The 20,266-nt window shown below is 45.1% G+C and overlaps 1 protein-coding gene across 3 annotated transcripts in view; it reads right to left on the bottom strand.

The window, feature by feature from the left end:
- The window catches only part of LOC137413428 (protocadherin Fat 1), a 372,531-nt gene that overhangs the window by 132,262 nt on the left and 220,003 nt on the right, over positions 1 to 20,266 (bottom strand). For all 3 annotated transcript variants that reach the window (XM_078766236.1, XM_078766237.1, XM_078766238.1), the window contains exon 4: positions 15,306 to 15,367. In XM_078766236.1, coding sequence (XP_078622362.1) covers positions 15,306 to 15,367 — 62 coding nt within the window. The remainder of the gene's footprint in view (positions 1 to 15,305; positions 15,368 to 20,266) is intronic.

Raw genomic sequence — 20,266 nt, 5'->3', positions numbered from 1 at the left:
TTGTGATCACGTTGTTAAAAAATGTCTCATCTGAACCCTGAAGACCTATATTCTGTCATATTCTATAACACCTTTTTCTTCTTCTTCTATAAAAGGATGCTTTCGACTTGCTCACCAAATCCATTCATTCCAAAAAAAAATTCCATCTCTTATAGTGCATCTTTCATTCATTCCCTAAACTCTCCAGCACTCCATCCTCCCTCCAGCGTCCTCAAACGTATTTTTGACTCGAATGTCTCAAGAAACTCATTTTGCAATAAATGTTCGTTTCCCATTAATCGTACATTTTTCAAAATCCCATCACCCCAAAATCCCATTTCCCATCACCCCTCCCCTCTAAATCTACCCCCTTGCCCATCCCCTCCAAATCATCCCCATCACCCATCTCTTTCAAATCTTCCCCCTTGCCCCTCCCCTCCAAATCTTCCCAATCACCCATTCCTTTCAAATCTCCCCCCACACCCCTCCCCTCCGAGACTCTCCCTCACTCCTCCCCTCCTAGACTCCCCTCTCACCCCTCCCCCTCAAAGCGTCCTCCCCGCTTCTTCCCCCTTCCAACTTTCACCTTCATCTCCCTCAACCTTCTGCCTCGCTCTTCCCCCTCGTCAAATAACACCTCACTGCGCCTCTCCCAATCACCATCAAACCTTTTGTCTGCCCCATCCTTCCCTTTCTCCGAGCTATTCTGTAATCTCTGACACACCTTCAACAGCTCTCCCTACCTCTTCCTCCTCTTCCACATCTTACCCTACCGCTCCCCCCCCCCTGTTCTGTATCCGATGCTCCCCCTTCCTCTTCCTTAACAGTATGGACCTCAAACATCCGGGGCCTTCGCTCAAACATGTCTGATCTCTCCATACAGGTTGCTTCTGACAAACCAGACGTGATCTGCTTAACAGAAACTTTCCTCCTTCACGATGTCTCTGATTCCTTGGTATCTCTCCCAGGTTACTCCCTACTCCGGTATGATAGACCTGAGCCTCGTCCTGGAGGTGGGGTTGCTATCTTTATAAAAAACTCTCTTCCTCACTCGCCCTGCACTGCCCTCTCTCCACCTCACCCCCAGGAATACCTTTGGCTACGGCTTCCCCTTCGCTCCCACCTTTTGTTCATATGTGTGTTGTACCGTCCACCAAACAGTGATGACTCCATCTACATCTCGCTGTCTGAGAATATGGACCAACTTCTATCTACCCATCCCAACTCTCTCTTCCTCATATGTGGTGATTTCAACTGTCACCATGCCAGTTGGCTGGGTGTGGGTACCTCTCTCACCAGCCATGGCTCTTCAGCAAAGGACTTCTGTGACTCACTGGGACTGACACAAACTGTCAATTTCCCGACCCGGATTTCAGTCAACGGAGCATCTTCTCTTCTGGACTTGGTTATGACTAACTTCCCTGAAAATGTCTGCTGCTCTTCTTCTGCTCCAATCGGTTCTTCTGATCATGTGCTTGTTAAAGTGGACATCTCTCTGACCATTCTCAGAGAGCCTCCTCAGCGTCGACGAGTCTGGCATTTCACTCAGGCCAACTGGCACGGTCTTCAAGCAGCCATCAATCATCTGGACTGGTCTCCCATCTCTACTGCCTCTGACATAAATTCTTCCTGGGAATTCTTCCAAAGCAAACTGCTCTCTCTCATGCACAGATTTATCCCATCTCGTCTTCTGTTGTCATACCCTTCCTCCCGTCCATGGTACACGGAATCTTGTGGTGAGGCTATTGCCCAGAAACAACTTGCTTTCGTCTCCTGGAAAGCAAATCCAACGGAAGGAAATCTCATTTCCTTTCACAAAGCCCGAAACAAGTGTGTGTCCACGCTCAGGAGAGCCAGGAAACAATATCTCTCCGTTCTCAGGACCGAACTCTCTTATCTGTCTCCCTCTTCCAAATCCTGGTGGCGTCTGGTCAAATCTGTTTCTGGTGTTTGTTCCCCCTCCATCCCCTCCCTCACCTCAAATGGCCACACGGCTGACTCCGCACGCGAAAAAGCTGAATGCCTCAACTCTGTGTTTGCCTCTAAATCCTGTGTCCCAAACCCATCCCTCTCTGTACCCACCATACCCAGTCGTACCCAGCTGCTCCTGGACTCTGTGTCCTTTCCTCCTGACAAGGTGGAAAAGTTTCTGTCAACCCTCGACTCGGATTCTGCAACTGGACCTGACGGCATCAGCCCACGGGTCCTAAAATCCTGTTCTTCCGCTCTTTCACTCCCTCTCTCTGTTCTCTTCACCCTCTCTTTTGCTCAAGGTCATCTTCCATCTGCTTGGAAATCTGCCAACATCACCGCTTTGCACAAAAAAGGTGCAAAAACAGATCCCAGCAACTACAGACCAATCAGCCTTCTCCCAATTATCAGCAAAGTCATGGAATCCATCATTGCTTCAGATATGAAATCTTTCCTCTTCTCCAATGGCTTGATCTCTGATCATCAATTTGGTTTCAGACCTGGACACTCTACTCTGGACATGCTGCTTCTGCTTTCTCAACAATGGATGGAGGTCCTCAATGCCAAACAGGAAATTAGAGCAGTCTCTCTTGACATATCACGTGCCTTCGATACGGTCTGGCACCCCGCTCTGCTCACCAAACTCTCCTCTTTTGGTATCCATGGAAATCTCCACGCATGGCTGGCGGACTTCCTCTCTAGTCGTAGTCAACGTGTGGCCCTGAATGGGTTTCTCTCATCTCCTCTTCCTGTTCAGGCTGGAGTTCCACAAGGCAGTGTTCTAGGCCCTGTCCTTTTTCTGGTCTTCATCAATGATCTCTCTGACTCTCTTGAAAATCCTCTGTATCTCTTTGCTGATGACTCTACTCTCTGTCGCTCCATTCTTCATCCCTCAGATCAGCAGTCTGCTGCCTCCTCACTCTCTGCAGACCTGGACAAAATCACAGACTGGGCAAACAAGTGGAACATGTCTTTCAATCCTGACAAATCTCACACTCTTACGATGTCTCTCCGAAAAGACCGACTGGACAACCCTCCCATCCACTTTCTGAATAATCCTCTCCAAGAAGTTCTGTCACTCAAGCTTTTGGGTCTCACTATCTGCCATGATCTTTCCTGGGAAAACCACATTTCAAATCTGGCCTCCAAAGCCAGTCGCCGACTGGGCATCCTCCGTCGTGCGAAGTCCTTCCTTGGCACACCTGAGCTCCTCACCACATACAAGGCTTTCATCCGCAGCTCAATGGAATACTGCTCTCCCCTCTGGGCTGGTGCTCCTGCCTCACACCTAGCTCGTCTTCACGCTGTTGAAACCAAAGCATTCAGAATCATTGGAATCTCCCGCGATGAAGCTAACTCCAAGGGCCTCTCACTCACTCACCGCAGGCAGGTTGGTGGTCTTTCCATCTTCTACCGACTCCTCTCTGGCCTTGCCCCCCCAGCTCTCTCTGGGCTCTGTCCCGCAAATATTCCTACAGGTCGCACAAGATCTGCCTGCAACCCTCTTATGGTCAAACTGCCAAAATCAAGACTCTCTGCTCACCTTCACTCCTTCATTCCTCTTTTCTCCCGCCTCTGGAACAAACTCCCTCACTCTCTTCAATCCCACTCCACCCTCCAGGTCTTTAAAACAGCTGTTCACCACCATCTCTTATCTTCCCCCATCCAAAACCTTGATCTTTTCTACCCCCGCTAATTTCACCCCAATTCCACTTTTTTGAAATACCAACTTCTGTCCTGGAAGTCATTGGTGTCCTTGTGTTTTATACTTCTCCCTCCACCTCCCCCCCCCCCCCCCTTCCCATGCCTCCTCCCCCCAAGCCCTCTCCCTTCCACACATCTCCCTGCTCTCAAATGTTGTGTTTGTGTGCTTCACCTTCTCTCCCCATCTTGTTTTCCGCTCCCGCTTTTTATATATTTTGTTTGTCTGGTTGATTTGTTTGTGAAGTAAATGTTAGCTCTTTCACGAGCCTCGATTCAGTATACAAAAAAATAAAAATAAAATAAAAAAATTAAGGGGGTGACAGAGCCAGGAGAGGGCCTTCCCCAGTTAGATAGGTTAGGGTGAGGAGCAGGTAAGCTCGGGTGGCAACTACAGTGGTGGAGGTGTGCAGGTGGGTAGACCTGCTGGGAGAGCTACACGTCGCAGCCCAGAAATTGTGCGAGGGCACCGGGAGATGAATCGGGGGAGTGAGACCCCAAATTGAGAAGCACCACAGTTTGGTCAATGGGAATTGGTTTTTAGAACCCATTGTGTAAGTTGGCCAATGGATTGGCAGGGAGAGACCCCGGGTAGTGTAAAGTGTGTTAAAGTCATTTAGAAAATAGTTAGGATGAAGGATCTCCTCGCACCATCTGCATCCACTCACCTGAGGTGACAGGTACTCCACACCATGCCATGTTTTGATTATTTTTTATGATGCAAATGTTTGGATTGTGAGACGCATCATGACGTGGGTGTGACATTGTGCTTTGATGTTCCATCTCTGCCTCCTTATGAGGATTGATGATGAATTTGGTGATGGCAAATTTTGAAGTAGAGGGATTGTGGCGACGAATTTGGTATAGGATAAATATGGGGAAGACGTGACAGTAGTGACGAATTGGTAATGTGTAGATTTTGTAAATATGGGGTAAGGGCAAGGGTAGTGTAGGTGACATGGGGGTGACGTACGGTAGGGACGAGCTTTCTCACTTCGCCCTCCGTACGCATTTCGCCTTGCATTGCCTTATTGACGTGTACCCTTGTGACCTTACCCCTCGCTCAATTGTCTTTCTTTTGTCTCCCACATGACCTGTGCGCCATTGGGTGCCGAGGGGAGCGTGCGTGAGGTGGCCATTGTGCGCCCGAGATTCCCAGAACCAGCATGCATTGCGTTGATGTACCACTTTATGGACCGCTGTTCTGCGGCCAAGTACCACTTGATGGACCCCAGGTTCTGGGGCAGGGCACCTCTGTTGGAGACCGGCCATAGTGGCCAGGGAATCTTGCTTGCGGACCTCGGTAAGGTGGCACCTATGCCAAACAGGTGGACCACCCTTAGTTGGCCCCTGAGGCCCTAAATAAAAACGAACACAAGTTGTGCTTTATTATTATTTCCAAGTAGGCCGCATGAAGCCAGAAGACGTCGGGAAGAACATCGGCCCAGCAGAGAAAGGGAAGACCACCACCAGTTGTTTTGTTGTGTTTATTATGAACCATGGTGACTGTGCACCGAGTGGTGCTTTTGGTGCTTTGTGGTGCTTGTGGTGCTTTTGGTGTTTTTGGGTGCTTTGGTGGTATTGGTACTGGTGCATCGATGCAATGCGTGCTGTCTCCTCCCTCCCAACAGGAATTTCTTTTTTCTTGTTCCCTAAAAAGAAAAACAAACAAAAAAAAAAACACAGGTCCTGGGTTGCGTTGTAAATAAGAAATAACGTCATTGTAAATAATGCTCCCCACCGTAAATGTATAGTTTGAGAATAATTCCGTAATTCGGTTAGCTGTGGGCTTGAGTCTGTTAGACAGGGTGCAATGCAATAGGGGGACATACTTATTTGTGTTTTAAGATTGTCACACTCAGGGTCAGGTTAAAAGTAGAGGGAATTACACCTACGTGTCACACTAAGTTAAAGTTTTGTAGGCCCGAGTACGGGCCTGACGAAAGGAGGGTGCAGTGTAACGGTTTTGAGAAGTGTAACGAATTTGGAGAAGTGTAACAGTTTTGGAAGAGTGTAACAATTTTGGAGGAAGTGTAACGAATGTGAAAAGTATGGTTTTGTTGTGTGTAACACCCTCGTAATGTAAATAATGGTCGCAGCCGTCCTCCTAGTTAATTCCATGAAACTTGCACGCAGGCCACGATATATCTTTTTAAATAGTGTATTTCCTTATTCCATGTAGGCTAAATATGTGTTTCCCACTAGATTGACTTTGCATTGTATCAAACAAAATAAGCGTAGGCCCTTTCAATTTCCCCGAACATCTCCGCTCTCCAAAGTTCCTTTCAAAAGGGGTGCGAGTGGTGTTCAATCCCGCAAGCCGCCATTGCCCATGTGCTAATCTCGGAGAAGAAAGGCGTGTCTCCACCTCGTCATAGAGGGGAGGAGTGAGCCAACCCTACTTGGCCAATCAGCACCGCGGTGAGCGACCCGGTAGGCGTGCCCTCGCAGCCGGCGGCTTGATTCCGCCCGGGGTAATAAAAGCGACGGGAAGGGACTGCTTCAGTAGATGACCTGGGAGATGAGCGAAGAGGCGGCACCAAGAGGAGCGGTGAGATGCGAAACGCTCCAAGCCAAAGAGGAGAGGTACTCGGAAAGGAAACCAGATTTGGAGAGACGCGCTGAAAGGAGGGAGATGGCTCCACCAGAAGGAGAGGAGCAGGTGTGCCCGAGCCAGCGCGTGACGTCTAAAGCATCGGCAGCGGATACGCGACGAAGGGTTTTACCGCCAAAAACCGCGAGGAATTGAGAGCTGCTGCCTCCGACCCTCCTCCCTCTCCAGCAATCCACCTCAAGCCCTACCTGCCTGCAATATCCCCCGTGTAAGTGTGAACGTCGTCTGTCCTACTCGTTGTCTTGGGGTTAAGTAAAATGAATAGAATAAGCTAACGATGCACTGTGTGACTGCTTTCTCCATCCATTGCTTGTAAATAATTTTGGTCGTTCTTTCTTTTTGCTTGTGTGTGTATAATAAATCTGTTCTTCCTCCGTACTCTGTCTTCTTCTCTTTTCCTTCTCTTTCGGTCGCTTTAGAGGTTTCCCGATTGAATATCTGCGGTGCGATCTGGTCAACGTCGGGTGGAATCGGGTTCTAATCGGGGAGTAACTGTTCGGACGCGGTAATACCAACCGCTCGGTAAAATAACATCTTAACCGCGTCTATAACAGTATCAATCGATTCTCCTGACAAAGCATAGTCCCCATTTTCATTTCCTGTTGTTTCCATGTTCCTCTTGCAGTTCAGCAAATTAAAGGTGAACTTAAACCTCACAATGTCTCAGATCGTCCCCAATCCAAAACCATGATCTTTTCTACCTTTGTTAACCTGACCCTCAATCGCTACTCCTTTCAAATTTCCAGTTTTTCCTTCCTGGGGGTTTCCTTATGCATCCATCCTGTACACCCCATGCGACTGTCCTGACTCCCATTCTTACCCACACCCATTGTTTGTCCAAAATATCCCTTTGTTTTGTCCTTCAACCCCACTGTTGGCATCCCCACCCGGTCTGCTGTTCCTTTTGTCGTGTTACGTCCTGATCCGTTCAGTGTTCTAGCTCTCCCATGAGCCTTGCCACACTATACAAAAAGAAACACAGGCCGTAAGGGAGAGTCTGCAGGTTAACAATAACTGAAACCACAGGCACCAACCAATCAGATTTATGTGAAGTCCGGTTTGCCATGGAAGTGATCCCACCGAGGGAAGGATGTCTGTTGTTGTCCATTTTGTATTTTTTGAGTGTAACCAATCAGGGAGTTGAATCTGCACAGCCTTTCCACAAATGTTTTTACAAAAGTCTTTATGAGCATGTCCAATCCACCCACTCCTGCTGAAGCGGTCGCCAGGCAGTTGTACCTTAATTGACCATACCGCACATTCATAAAGATTTCAAATAATCACAGATGGAACCTAAAAAGGAGGCAGGTTTCATTATAGATGGAGAATGCAAGGTGTTTCAAAAGACTGACATCGAATTTCCTTTCAAAGTGACCTAAGGAATGCTTGACCTCAGACAATGATACAAAAATTTAGTGTTTCACCAAGATGTCCAAGAACCTTTCGGACGTGTCTAGTTACTGAGAGAAATTAGTTCTTCTTCATCATCTTCAACAGACCTACCATGAAATGTCACAATTAGTAAGCAAGTGGCTCACAGACTTGCATAAGCATCTCTCCTTGATCATTAGACAAAATTTCCTTCAAATAGGATAAACCAAACCATGCAGGTGACAGAAGCGGTGAATCTTCCTAGATTTGGAGGGTTGAATTTGATTTGGAAGGTTGATTCCTAGATTGAATTTGGAGGCCTCAAAATTAGTGTCCACGTTATACACAAGGCCATCTACACATAGTATCCTCCCTTCCATACTTTGCTGATCTTTATTACACAAATAAAATGTGCTTCTCATGTCTGCCCTGAGTCTGTGACGACACAACAGGACATTGGAAATTCCACCTTCATTATGTCATTCTCGTGTGACGGCTTCCCAGAAAACTGCTTTCGTGTTCAGGGATCAAGCTCTCTTCTCAATGAAGCAAAGAACAAAATTTGAACTGCACTTTTCCTTCGAGGGGAAGTGTAGAGAGGTTTTAGGCCCCTTTGACCCCGTGCATCACATCTGTGGGATCACATTGTGGTTAAATCACTCACTGTTCACCCACAGCAAAAAGGTGCGAACAAAACTGACCACACCAGGAAAGTGCAGAGATCCGCTCCCAAATCCTATTATCGAGAGGATTATGGAGCTAATCCTATAAACAAACGATTTTCTCCCTTAAATGATCATTCACTTTGGGTGTCAATGTAGAAGGACTTCCACCACATTCCAGATGAATTGAGTTGATCTGCAATGGCATTTGACTTTAAAACACAACAAGCTACATCGACCATATAAAACACAATGTCAGTTTGTGTGTTTGTACAGATGTCTGTTCCCCTTCATAAGGGTAGACTTTAAAGGCCAAACTTTTAACACGAATCTGTGTTCACGCTGGTCTATTTTTGAGGATAAAACAAACTCCAAAAACATTTTCCATAAAAGAGTAATTATGTCTTTTCTATGGGAATTGTAGACGGTGGCTTGAAAACCGAGCCTCAAGGGCCTCGATTGCTCCTTGGAGTGGCTAACTATAAGATGGCAGCTTTACTGGGATGGAGAACGGGTTACAACAAATGCCCGAGATCAAGGAAACTCGATCAATGGCTTGAAGAAAATGACAGGATTGAGACAATCGAACATGTACGGGTTGTGCAAGGTAGAAACGGGAATCACCATCGCCTAATCTCGGGATGTAAAAACAAAATCTCGTGTCAGAACAACTGTCTACACAAAGGCATAACAAGGTATCCAGTCATCCACTAGATTCAAGAATATCGACAAAAATCTTAATAACCTCGTCGTAGAAAAGTCATGGCAGCCCGAACCAAGACAATGTATTCAATGAGGACATAGCGGACACTTACAACGTGACCAGCCCATCAAGCTTGGACATAGAAAACAAGGTGACCTGATATCGTGGTCAAATATATAAATTAAAGGACGGAATTGCTAACAAAGCAGTTAGTACCAAGTGACTTGGGCCTACGTAACTGGGGAATTAAATAATGATGAAATACCAGGATCTGAAAAACTAAATTAAGACATTGTTGTTGGGCATTCTCATCTGAACCGATTGCACATCGATTGCATCATAGGTCCATAACCCCGATACCATATGTGCTTGTCCATTTCACGACTAATGTCCTTGCTGTAAATGTAGAAGTGCAAACAGGTGATTTATGTACAAGCTCCTCCATGAGTCTTAGATCAATGTTGAATTTACTTTTTAAATAAAAGGACCTGCACTCTACTAATGAAGACAAACGCTGCTAACTGCTCAGTGAGAAAGGTTTACTTGCATTTTATGAACAATGTTGTTATTAATTCCTCTGCCACCCAAGATGGCTGGAGGTTATGTTTTCACTGCTGTTTGTCTGTCTGCTTGTCTCTGTGAGCAGGATTTCTCAAAAGGTTATGGACGGATTTGGACGAAACGTTTTGGACAGGCTGGGTATGTAACAAGGATGAATTGCTTCAATTTTGGTGACGATCGGGATCCGGATTTGGCCTATGACTGGGTAGTGGGTATGCTGTTCAGCCCGGTGGAGGTATGCACTACAGAGTGCTGCTCTAGCTAACTTGTGCATTTATTTGCACCAGTCTGCTCTGTTATTGAGCAAACTGTCATCCTCGTTACAAACTCACCAATGGTTGTCGTCTGTTGTGATTTACGAGAGAGAGAGAGAGAGAGAGAGAGAGAGGAGAGAGAGAGGAGAGAGGAGAGAGGAGAGAGGAGAAAGGAGAGAGAGGAGAGAGGAGATAGGAGAGAGGAGAGAGAGGAGAGAGGAGAGAGGAGAGAGGAGAGAGGAGAGAGGAGAGAGGAGAGAGAGGAGAGAGGAGAGAGGAGAGAGGAGAGAGGAGAAAGGAGAGAGAGGAGAGAGGAGAGAGGAGAGAGGAGAGAGAGGAGAGAGGAGAGAGGAGAGAGAGGAGACAGGAGAGAGGAGAGAGGAGAGAGGAGAGAGAGGAGAGAGGAGAGAGGAGAGAGGAGAGAGAGGAGAGAGAGGGGAGAGAGGAGAGAGGGGAGAGAGGAGAGAGGAGAGAGGAGAGAGGAGAAAGGAGAGAGGAGAAAGGAGAGAGGAGAAAGAGGAGAGAGAGGAGAGAGGAGAGAGGAGAGAGGAGAGAGAGGGGAGAGGAGAGAGAGGAGAGAGGAGAAAGGAGAGAGGAGAAAGGACAGAGGAGAGAGAGGAGAGAGAGGAGAGAGAGGAGAGAGGAGAAAGGAGAGAGAGGAGAGAGGAGAAAGGAGAGAGAGGAGAGAGGAGAGAGGAGAGAGAGGAGAGAGGAGAGAGAGGAGAGAGGAGAGAGAGGAGAGAGAGGAGAGAGAGGAGAGAGAGGAGAGAGGAGAGAGGAGAAAGGAGAGAGGAGAGAGAGGAGAGAGAGGAGAGAGAAAGAGGAGAGAGTGTGGGAGAGAGTGAGGAGGAGAGAGAGGAGAGAGAGTGAGAGAGGAGTGAGAGGGGAGAGAGAGGATAGAGGGAGAGAGAGGAGAGAGAGGAGAGAGGGGAGAGGAGAGAGAGAGTAATGCATTATAATTTGTGCGCACTGGATGGCAATAGGTGTCTGTTAATGGGAAAGGATTTCTCGCCAGAAGGGTGACATGTAATCCATCAACGCGGGAAGGCAGGATGCATTGCAGTGGATGATGAAAAGGGGCCAGGGGAGGAGACAGAGGAAATTACTTGAAAACCGGACCCCAAATCCATGGATCCATCCTCCGGGGGAAACATCGGCTATTGCGTTCTCATTATTGGAAAAGAAAAAAAATCCGGCCGGTTCCCTCATTGCCTGGAAAAGTCATGAATCGACTGTATTTGGCTCGGAGGATCTCGTGTCATGACTGCCATGGGATTCTTCAAGGAAGTTTTTTGACGCCTGTTTTGTGAGCATTCCGGCTGCTGGTGCAGCAGATGCGGCCCAGTGGCGGGTCAACGTCCCCAGGGAAGAATGGTGTGGCCAAATCACCACGGTGCCTTTCATCTCCCAATAAGTGACGACATGAAGGCAATTAGCTTGGTGCCTTGGAGCCATGGTTTTAGCTCGGTGGGGCTTAGCAAGTTATCGCTTTTTGGCACAACTCAGAATGTGCCAGGTTTGTATTGTTATGGGATGTTACAATCCCACCCGACCCTGGAAGACTTCCAGCAACAACCTTCTGGCTCAGCAAACACTTTTATACACCCTCAATGAACAAATCACTGCAGCCGAAGCTCAACTGGTATGGTAATTATTTCCAGAAATAAATGTCGCCAATTCAGAGAAGCGAATACAAGGATAAATCATTTACATCAACAACCAAAACGGCACTCAGTAGAGAGCATACCTCCGCCTGGTTAGCCATATCACTCAATGATGAAGAATCACTTTAAAAATTAAATAATTCTCATAACCGAATCAATATTCAGATCTTTACCAAAATCGAATCGATTCTTACTTGTGGCACACACAACCTGTCCACCAATTTTCGTCCAAAATCCATCCATAACCTTTTGAGATATCCCGCAATAAAATTTTCAAATTTGAGATATCCAAAATCCAAATTTTGAAAATTTTGAAAAATCCAAAAAAATATATATAAAAATTTGAGATATCCCGCAAATGACGAAAACAATTTCGTCCAAATCCTCCTATGGTATCCATGGAAATCTCCACGCATGGCTTGCGGACTTCCTCTCTGATCAAAGTCAACGTGTGGCCCTGAATGGATTTCTCTCATCTCCCCTTCCTGTTCAGGCTGGAGTTCCACAAGTCAGTGTTCTAGACCCTGTGCTTTTTCTGGTCTTCATCAATGATCTCTCCGACTCTCTGGAAAATCCTCTCTATCTCTTTGCTGATGACTCCACTCTCTACCGCTCCATACCTCTTCCCTCAGCTCGGCAGTCTGCAGCCTTCTCACTCTCTGCGGACCTGGTCAAAATCACAGACTGGTCAAACAAGTGGAACATGTCTTTTAATCATGACAAATCTCACACTCTCACTATGTCTCTTCGAAAAGACCGTCTGGACAACCCTCCCATCTACTTTCTCAACAATCCTCTCCAAGAAGTTCTGTCACTCAATCTCTTGGGTCTCACAATCTGCCATGATCTTTCCTGGGAAAAACACATTTCCAAGCTGGCCTCCAAAGCCAGTCGCTGACTGGGCATTCTCCGTCGTGTGAAGTCCTTCTTTGGCACTTCTGAGCTTCTCACCACATACAAAGCTTTCATCCGCAGCTCAATGGAATACTGCTCTCCACTCTGGGCTGGTGCTCCTGCCTCACACCTAGCTCGGCTTCACGCTGTTGAAACCAAAGCTTTCAGAATCATTGGAATCTCCCACGATGAAGTCAATTGTGAGGGCCTTTCACTCACTCACCGCAGGCAGGTTGGTGGTCTTTCTGTCTTCTACCGACTCCTCTCTGGCCTAGCCCCCCCATCCCTGTCTGTGCTCTGTCCCCCATGTACTCCAACCGGTCGCACAAGATCTGCCTGCAACCCTTTTCTGGTGAAACTGCCAAAATCAAGACCCTCTGCTCACCTTCACTCTTTCAATCCTCTTTTATCCCACCTCTGGAACAAACTCACTCACTCTCTTCAATCCCACTCATCCCTCCAGGTCTTTAAAACAGCTGTTCACCACCATCTCTTATCTTCCCCCATCCAAAACCTTGATCTTTTCTACCCCTGTTAATTCACTCCAGATCCGCTTTTCTGAAATACCGACTTCTTTCCTGGAAGTCCTAGCAGTGTCCATGTGTTTTTTTTTTTTACCTCTCCCACCCCCAAACCCCCTTCCCACGCCTCCTCCCCCCAAGCTCTCCACCTCCCACAGATCTCCCGATGTCCCTGCTCTCAAATGTTGTACTTGTGTGCTTCCCCCCCTCTCCCCATCTTGTCTCCCGCTCCCTTTATTTCGTCTTATGTGTCCGTTTGTTTTTTTGTTTGTTTTTTTTTGTCATTAATGTTAGCTCTCACACGAGCCTCGATCTTGCATACCAAAAAAAAAAAAAAAATTTAAATCGTTTTTGGCCCTATCTCCCAATGTTGAAGAATGACTTAAATAATTCTAGTAGCCGAATCCGAATCCAGATCTTCACCAACACCTAACCATTTAATCCTTGTCACATACGCTACATCACTGCCAAATTTCGTCTGAATAAGTCCACAATTTTTTGAGATATTTTGTTCACAAACAAACAAACAGACAAACAGACAGACAGACAGACAAACAGACAGGGGTGAAAACATAAACTCCATCCACCTTTGGTGGCTGAGGTAATAATTAAAAATTAAATAAAAGTCAGAATGTGTAGAGAAAGACAAATTACAAATGGGCATTGCAAATAAAATTTTAATTCTGTTAGAACATCTTTATGATTATGATGATGATTATGATGAGTATTCGTATAACTATCGTTATACGCAGCTGCTGGGAAGCATTACTTATCGTGGAATAAAGATGTAGACACGTACTTGCACCATGATAGGTTGAGTCAAAGTAGTACCATGACCATGTGTGCACCACTTTCAAAACATCCCTGTGTGCTTTTGTAGTGGGCATTGTGTCACTTATCATTATTTATCTTCAAAACACTCACTATGAGCGTATTTCAAAACGAGAGAACGTAGCACTTCATACATAGCGATCATCATGGTAATCTTCAAGCTGAAAATCTGTTATGAAATGTCTAAATAATATTTCACCCCAAGTTTCTGTCCTCCCCTCCCCCTTTTTTCAAGTTCTCAAATCCCACCCCAAAACCGCAAGTCCGCAACACCCCACTCCCAACCCACAGTTCTCAACTCCCCTCCGAATCCTAAGTCCCCAACCGTCCCCCTCAAACCTCAACCTCCCCCCCCCCCCCCCCCCCATCCAGCCTAAACACCTCTCCCAACACAAAGTCCTCAAACGTCCCCCAAAACCGCAACCCCCTCTCCCAACTCTGTCCCCCCCTATAACGCAACTCTGACCTCCCATACCCCTTTCTTCTTCAAGTCCTCAACCCCCCGCCCCTCCCAACCCCAAGTCGTCAACACCCCTCCCTTCCCAATGCCTCAACCTCACTCTACCAACTCTCTGACCCTCCTAACCCCAACTCTCTGTCCTCCCCTCACCCTTCTTCATGTTGTTAACAACATTACATTGTTTGGCACTGAGGCAAGCCATTTGGGATTCATGCATGTGTTGTTGCCACTCCTTCCCGCCTCCCCCCCCCCCCCCCTCTCCCCAACGTTCATTAAGCACAATGTTCAAGGTAAATAAAAAAACATTTAAAATCACAAAATAGGGGATAAGTTAGCTAAATGATAAAAGGACATATAAGGTCATGCGTAGTGTGTGTGTGTGTGTGTGTGTGTGTGTGTGTGTGTGTGTGTGTGTGTGTGTGCGCTCCAGTTTGCACCAGTGGGTGAATACCATGTGCTGCATTCGTCCATGGACGGATATCTGCATCGTCAAATTGCTGTTAAAATTATGCCACGACACCACAGTTAGGAGAGGAAAGAGTGACACAAACATGGACCAATGTACATTTCTGCCCCTCAACATCATCAGCAACTCTTGACCATTCACACCCATTGGTTTGACCAATCATCCAATCATCTTATCGAGCACTGATGATCAAAAATGCCCCTTTAATGGTGTGACACAGGCATTGTGTTTGTGTGCTCGGTTGGAATTCATGTGGCCATGATGGAACCGCATCTTCTCCACTATTGCTCCCTCTGGTCTCTTCGACCTCCGACCCTCCCCCAGCTTATCTAGGATGCACGCGTTGTTACAGTAACAATCTTCTGGTTAAACTTACAAAATGCAGGCTGTTCTTTCCCACTCTTCCTCCAGAGGCAGTGCGCACGACCACCTCATCTCATTCCCCATCCCGACCCATTATCTTTATTAACCCCATTAATCCTTCTTACAAGTTTCAATGTTTCCTCCCCTCCACTCTCTCTCTCTCTCTCTCGATTCCTTCTGTTCTCTTCTGTTCCTGTTCATTCATTCCCTTGCTGTTTGTGCCCAATTGTTGCACCCACTACCCCCTGTGAATTTAGTTTTGTTTTTCCATAAGAAAAAAAAATCCTTACCTCCAGTGTGTGCTCGGCCTGCTTTTCCCGGTCAAGGATGCGTGCTGTCGTGCTCACCAGGCCTGCAACATAACACCGGTGCCATGGTGAGCTTAGTGATGGCAATATTAACCCGCATAACCAAACATTTTACATCAATGCACACAGAATGCAAGTCAAACCTTGTAATAATAGCCTTGCTCTGCACATCATCTTGATGATGGACTACTCATCAATCTACTCGACAATTGATCCCTACTCAGATGTTTTCATAAATGACACCTCAAGTCGAATACCTGTTCCTGTATTTAAGAAGCATTAAATTAAAAAAGAAAAAAAATCATCAACCCTGAATTCATTAACAGGAAAACAGTTTAAAGTTAGTAAAAAAAAATGATGGATTTATTAGGTTCTCGGTGTTCCGTCTGATGGTTGGCATCATACAAGTTACTACACCGTGGACCAGGCAGTATAATGACTGTCACTACCATCAGGACCAAATGGGCAAGGCATCGATGAATGTTCACTGTCGAGGAGTCAAATCCACCTACACTGCATTGAAATGTGAAAGGGAGAAGGAAATATTTGTCTTGAGAAGTAGCAATTTGTCCTCAGTTTGAGTATAAATAAATTCCTGCTCTAACCTACAACATCAGTGCTATCTCCATGCCCCTAGCAAATGATGTGAAAATACAAAAAAAAAATTTTTTAAAGCCATTAAAAAAAATAATATATATATATATATACATAGTGTCTTCAGAAAGTATTCACACCCCTTGACTTTTTCACATTTTTTGTGTTACAGCCTTAATTTAAAATTGATTAAATTGAGATATCTATCTATAATTCCAGTAATCTCTGTGTGTTTGTTTGTACGTTTGTACGTTTGTACGTTTGTTTGTCTGTGACCGCTGTTTCTCGACAACCACGGGTCCGATATACTTTAAACTTGCCAGGTATATTGCTGGGGACCCGAGGATGTGCCTTTTCAAGGTTTGAAATTAATCGGACAAGTACTTACCGAGCTATGGCGATTTAGCCGTTCGCCGTTCGCTTTGGCGTTGCGAATGGACCAAACCATTGCATGTAAATAGAGGGGGGGGTTCTGTGGTCGTTGCGAATGGACCAAACCATTCATGTAAATAGAGGGGGGGGGGGTTCTGTGGTCGTTACTGCCACGTGGTTTCAAAGTTTTTTTTTGTTGTTGTTGTTTGCACGCATGTTTTTTTGCACCCACGTACGGGCACGCCCTAGGATGTTTACACACACACACCCCTACACAAATTTTTTTTTTTTTTTTTTTTGGCAAGGAACGGGCACCCACGTACGGGCACGTCCTAGCTTATATATAGTACGGGCATGCCCTAGTTTGTCAAATAACCACAAAATACCCCATAATGTCAAAGTGAAAATGTTATTTTTTGAATTTTTAACAAAATAATAAAAAATGAAAAGTTGAAATATATTGAGTCAATAAGTCAACCCCCTGAGTCAATACCTCGCCTCTGACAGCGATTACAGCTTCAAGTCTTCTTGAGTATGTCTGTATCAACTTTGCACATCTGGATTTGGGGAGTTTCTCCCATTCTTCCTTGCAGATTTGTTCTCGCTTTGTCAAGTTGAATGGGAAGCGTCGGTGAACAGCAATCTTCAAGTCTTTCCACAAATTCTCAATGGGATTCAAGTCTGGGCTTTGGCTGGGCCACTCAAGGACTTCATTGTTCTTGTTGTAAAGCCATTCCAATGTTGCTTTGGCTGTATACTTGGGGTCACTGTCCTGTTGGAACGTAAATCTTCACAATAGTCTAAAGTCTTTTGCACTCTGAAATAGGATATCCTCAAGGATTTCCCTGTATTTGGCTCCAGATTTTGTTCCCTCTATCCTTACAAGTCTCCCAGTCTATGTCGCTGAAAAGCATCTCCATAGGATGATGCTTCTACCACCATGCTTCTTGGTAGGGATGGTGTTAGATGGGTGATGATGAGCTTGGTTTCCGCCAGATGCAGCACTTTTCATTCACGCCAAATAGTTCAATTTTCATCTCATCAGACCACAGAATATTTTGCCTCAAACTCTCAGCATCTTTGACATGCCTTTTTGCAAACTCCAGGTGTGCTGTCATGCACCTTTTTCTCAGGAGAGGCTTCCATATAGTCACTCTCCCATAAAGCCTAGATCTGTGAAGTGCTGCAGAGACTGTTGTCTTTCTGGCAGGTTCTCCCACCTCAGCCAAATAACTCTGTAGTTCTGTCAGAGTGGACATTGGGTTCCTTGTCACCTCCTTGACCAATGTCCTTCTTGCCCGGTTGCTCAGTTTGGTCGGATGGCCAGCTCTAGGGAAGAGTTTGAGTAGTCCCATATTCTTTCCATTTCCTCATGATGGAGCTCACTGTGCTTTTGGGAACTTTCAACACTCAAGAAATTGTTTTATACCCTTGCCCAGATCTATGCCTCCTCACAATTCTATAGCGGAGTTCTACGGACAATTATTCCTTGGACTCCATGGTAGAGTTTCTGCTCTGGCATGCACTGTCAACTGTCAGACCTCATATAGAAAGGTGTGTTTCTAAATAATGTCCAGTCAATTGAATTGGCCACAGGTGAACTTTAATCGAGTTGTAGAGACATCTCAAGGATGATCATAGGAAATTGGATGCACCTGATCTCAATTTGGAGTGTCATAGCAAATGGGTTGAACACTTATTGACTCGGCATTTCAGCTTTTCATTTTTTATTATTTTGTAAAAAAAAATTAAAAGAATATTCCACTTTGGCATTATGGGGTATTAGGTGCAGATCAGTGACAATAAATCTCAATTTAACCCATTTTCAATTCAGGCTGTAACATAACAAAATGTGAGAAAAGTCATGGGGTGTGAATACTTTCCGATGGCTCTCTATGTATGTATGTATGTGTGTATATATATATATATATATATATATTTTTTTTTTGGACAGGAAGACTAAGACATAGAGGTATGTGCACTTGCTATAAACCAACTAGCCTGCGTTGGAATCCCTACCCAGCTAGAAACTCCCATCCTGGTGTTTCACGGGTGAGGGATCGATGTGTTTACCATGCCTTAGATGGATGTTATTTAGATGGATGTTACTGTTAGGCCAGGCTTCCCATCTGCCAGCATTAGTTGGTGGATGTTAAAGATCCCACAGTGTCCTTTGCGAAGAATAGCCGAGTTATTTCTGGTACCTTTCTGGTACGTCGGACCGCATATAATGTACGAGTAAATGTACAGTCACGTGAAAAAGTAAGTACACCCCATGTAAAGTTTTGACTTTTTCAACATATTTCAACATACAGCTATTTGATCTTCATTTCAACAATACTGATAGATAAAGGTGATATAATACAACAAATATCATGAAATATTTACATTTTGTAGTCCATTGTATAATTTAAATAAACATAAATGCAAATTTCGCATGTGGAAAAAGTAAGTATACCGTTGGCTCTAATAGGTGGTATTGCCCCCTTTGGCAGAAACAAACTCAAGTAGGCGTTTCTTATAACTGTCTACCAGTCTCTGACATTGACTGGGAGAAATTTTTGCCCACTCCTCCATGCAGAATTCTTTCAGCTGTGCGATGTTTGAGGGGTTTCTTGCATGCACAGCTTGTTTCAAATCCCCCCACAACATATCGATGGGATTTAGATCCGGGCTTTGACTTGGCCATTCCAGAACCCTCCATTTCTTTCTTTTCAGCCATTCCTTGGTGGATTTACTGGTATGTTTAGGGTCATTGTCATGTTGCAAGGTCCACCTTCGGTTGAGCTTCAACTTTCCAGCAGATGGCCTCACATTATCCTCAAGCCCCCTCTGGTACAATGAAGAATTCATAGTGGATTCTATGATGGTGAGCTGCCCAGGCCCTGATGCAGCAAAGCTGCCCCAAACCATAATATTTCCACCACCATGCTTTACAGTTGGTATCAGGTTCTTGTGGTCAAATGCTGTCTTTGGTTTTCGCCAAACATGTCTTCTGGTACTGTGGCCAAACAGCTCTACCTTTGACTCATCTGTCCAGAGCACATTGTTCCAGAAGTGCTGGTCTTTGCCTCGGTGTTCATTGGCAAACTTTAGTCTTGCCCTGATGTTCTTTCTGGACAGCAAAGGTTTCCTTCTGGCACACCCTCCCATGTAGATCAAATTTGTGCAGCCTCTTACTCATGGTAGACTCGTGCACATTGACATCATCAGTGGCAAGAGCTACCTGTAGGTCCCTTGATGACTTTCTGGGGTTCTTAGAGACTTAATTCAGCATCTTGCGGTCTGCTCTCGGTCTGAACTTGCTGGGGTGGTCTGACCTGAACAAGTTGGCAGTTGTTTGGAATCTTCTCCACTTGTAGATGATCTTCCAGACAGTCGGATGATTGATTTCAAATTGTTTGGAGATCTTTTTCAATCCCTTCCCAGACTCGTAGGCATCTATAACCTTCTTTCTGAAGGCCTCAGAGAGCTCTTTTGATCTAGGTATGGTGACGCCGCACACTTCATCAACAAAGAGCAAACCAAACTAAATGTCTGAGGTTTAAATAAGACAGGTTCCTCCAAGATCCTCTCTAACGATGTTCTAATCATTTGCACCTGAGCTGGTACACCTGATTCTAATTTTAGGTATTTGAAGTAGTGATAAATGTAAGGGTGTACTTACTTTTTCCACATGCGAAATTTGCATTTATGTTTATTTAAATTATACAATGGACCACAAAATGTAAATGTTTTAATGATATTTGTTATATTATATCACCTTCATCTATCAATATTGTTGAAATGAAGATAAAATAGCTGTATGTTGAAATATGTCGAAAAAGTCAAAACCTTACATGGGGTGTACTTACTTTTTCACGTGACTGTATATATATATATATATATATATATATATATATATATATATATATATATATATATATATATATATATATATATGTATATACACTTGTATTCAATTAGGTTGTACCTGC

This window comes from Myxine glutinosa, chromosome 12 (genome assembly GCF_964187855.1).
Source record: "Myxine glutinosa chromosome 12, kmMyxGlut1.1, whole genome shotgun sequence".
NCBI classification, from domain to species: Eukaryota; Metazoa; Chordata; class Myxini; order Myxiniformes; family Myxinidae; genus Myxine; species Myxine glutinosa.
This window is presented reverse-complemented; position numbering and strand designations above follow the sequence as displayed.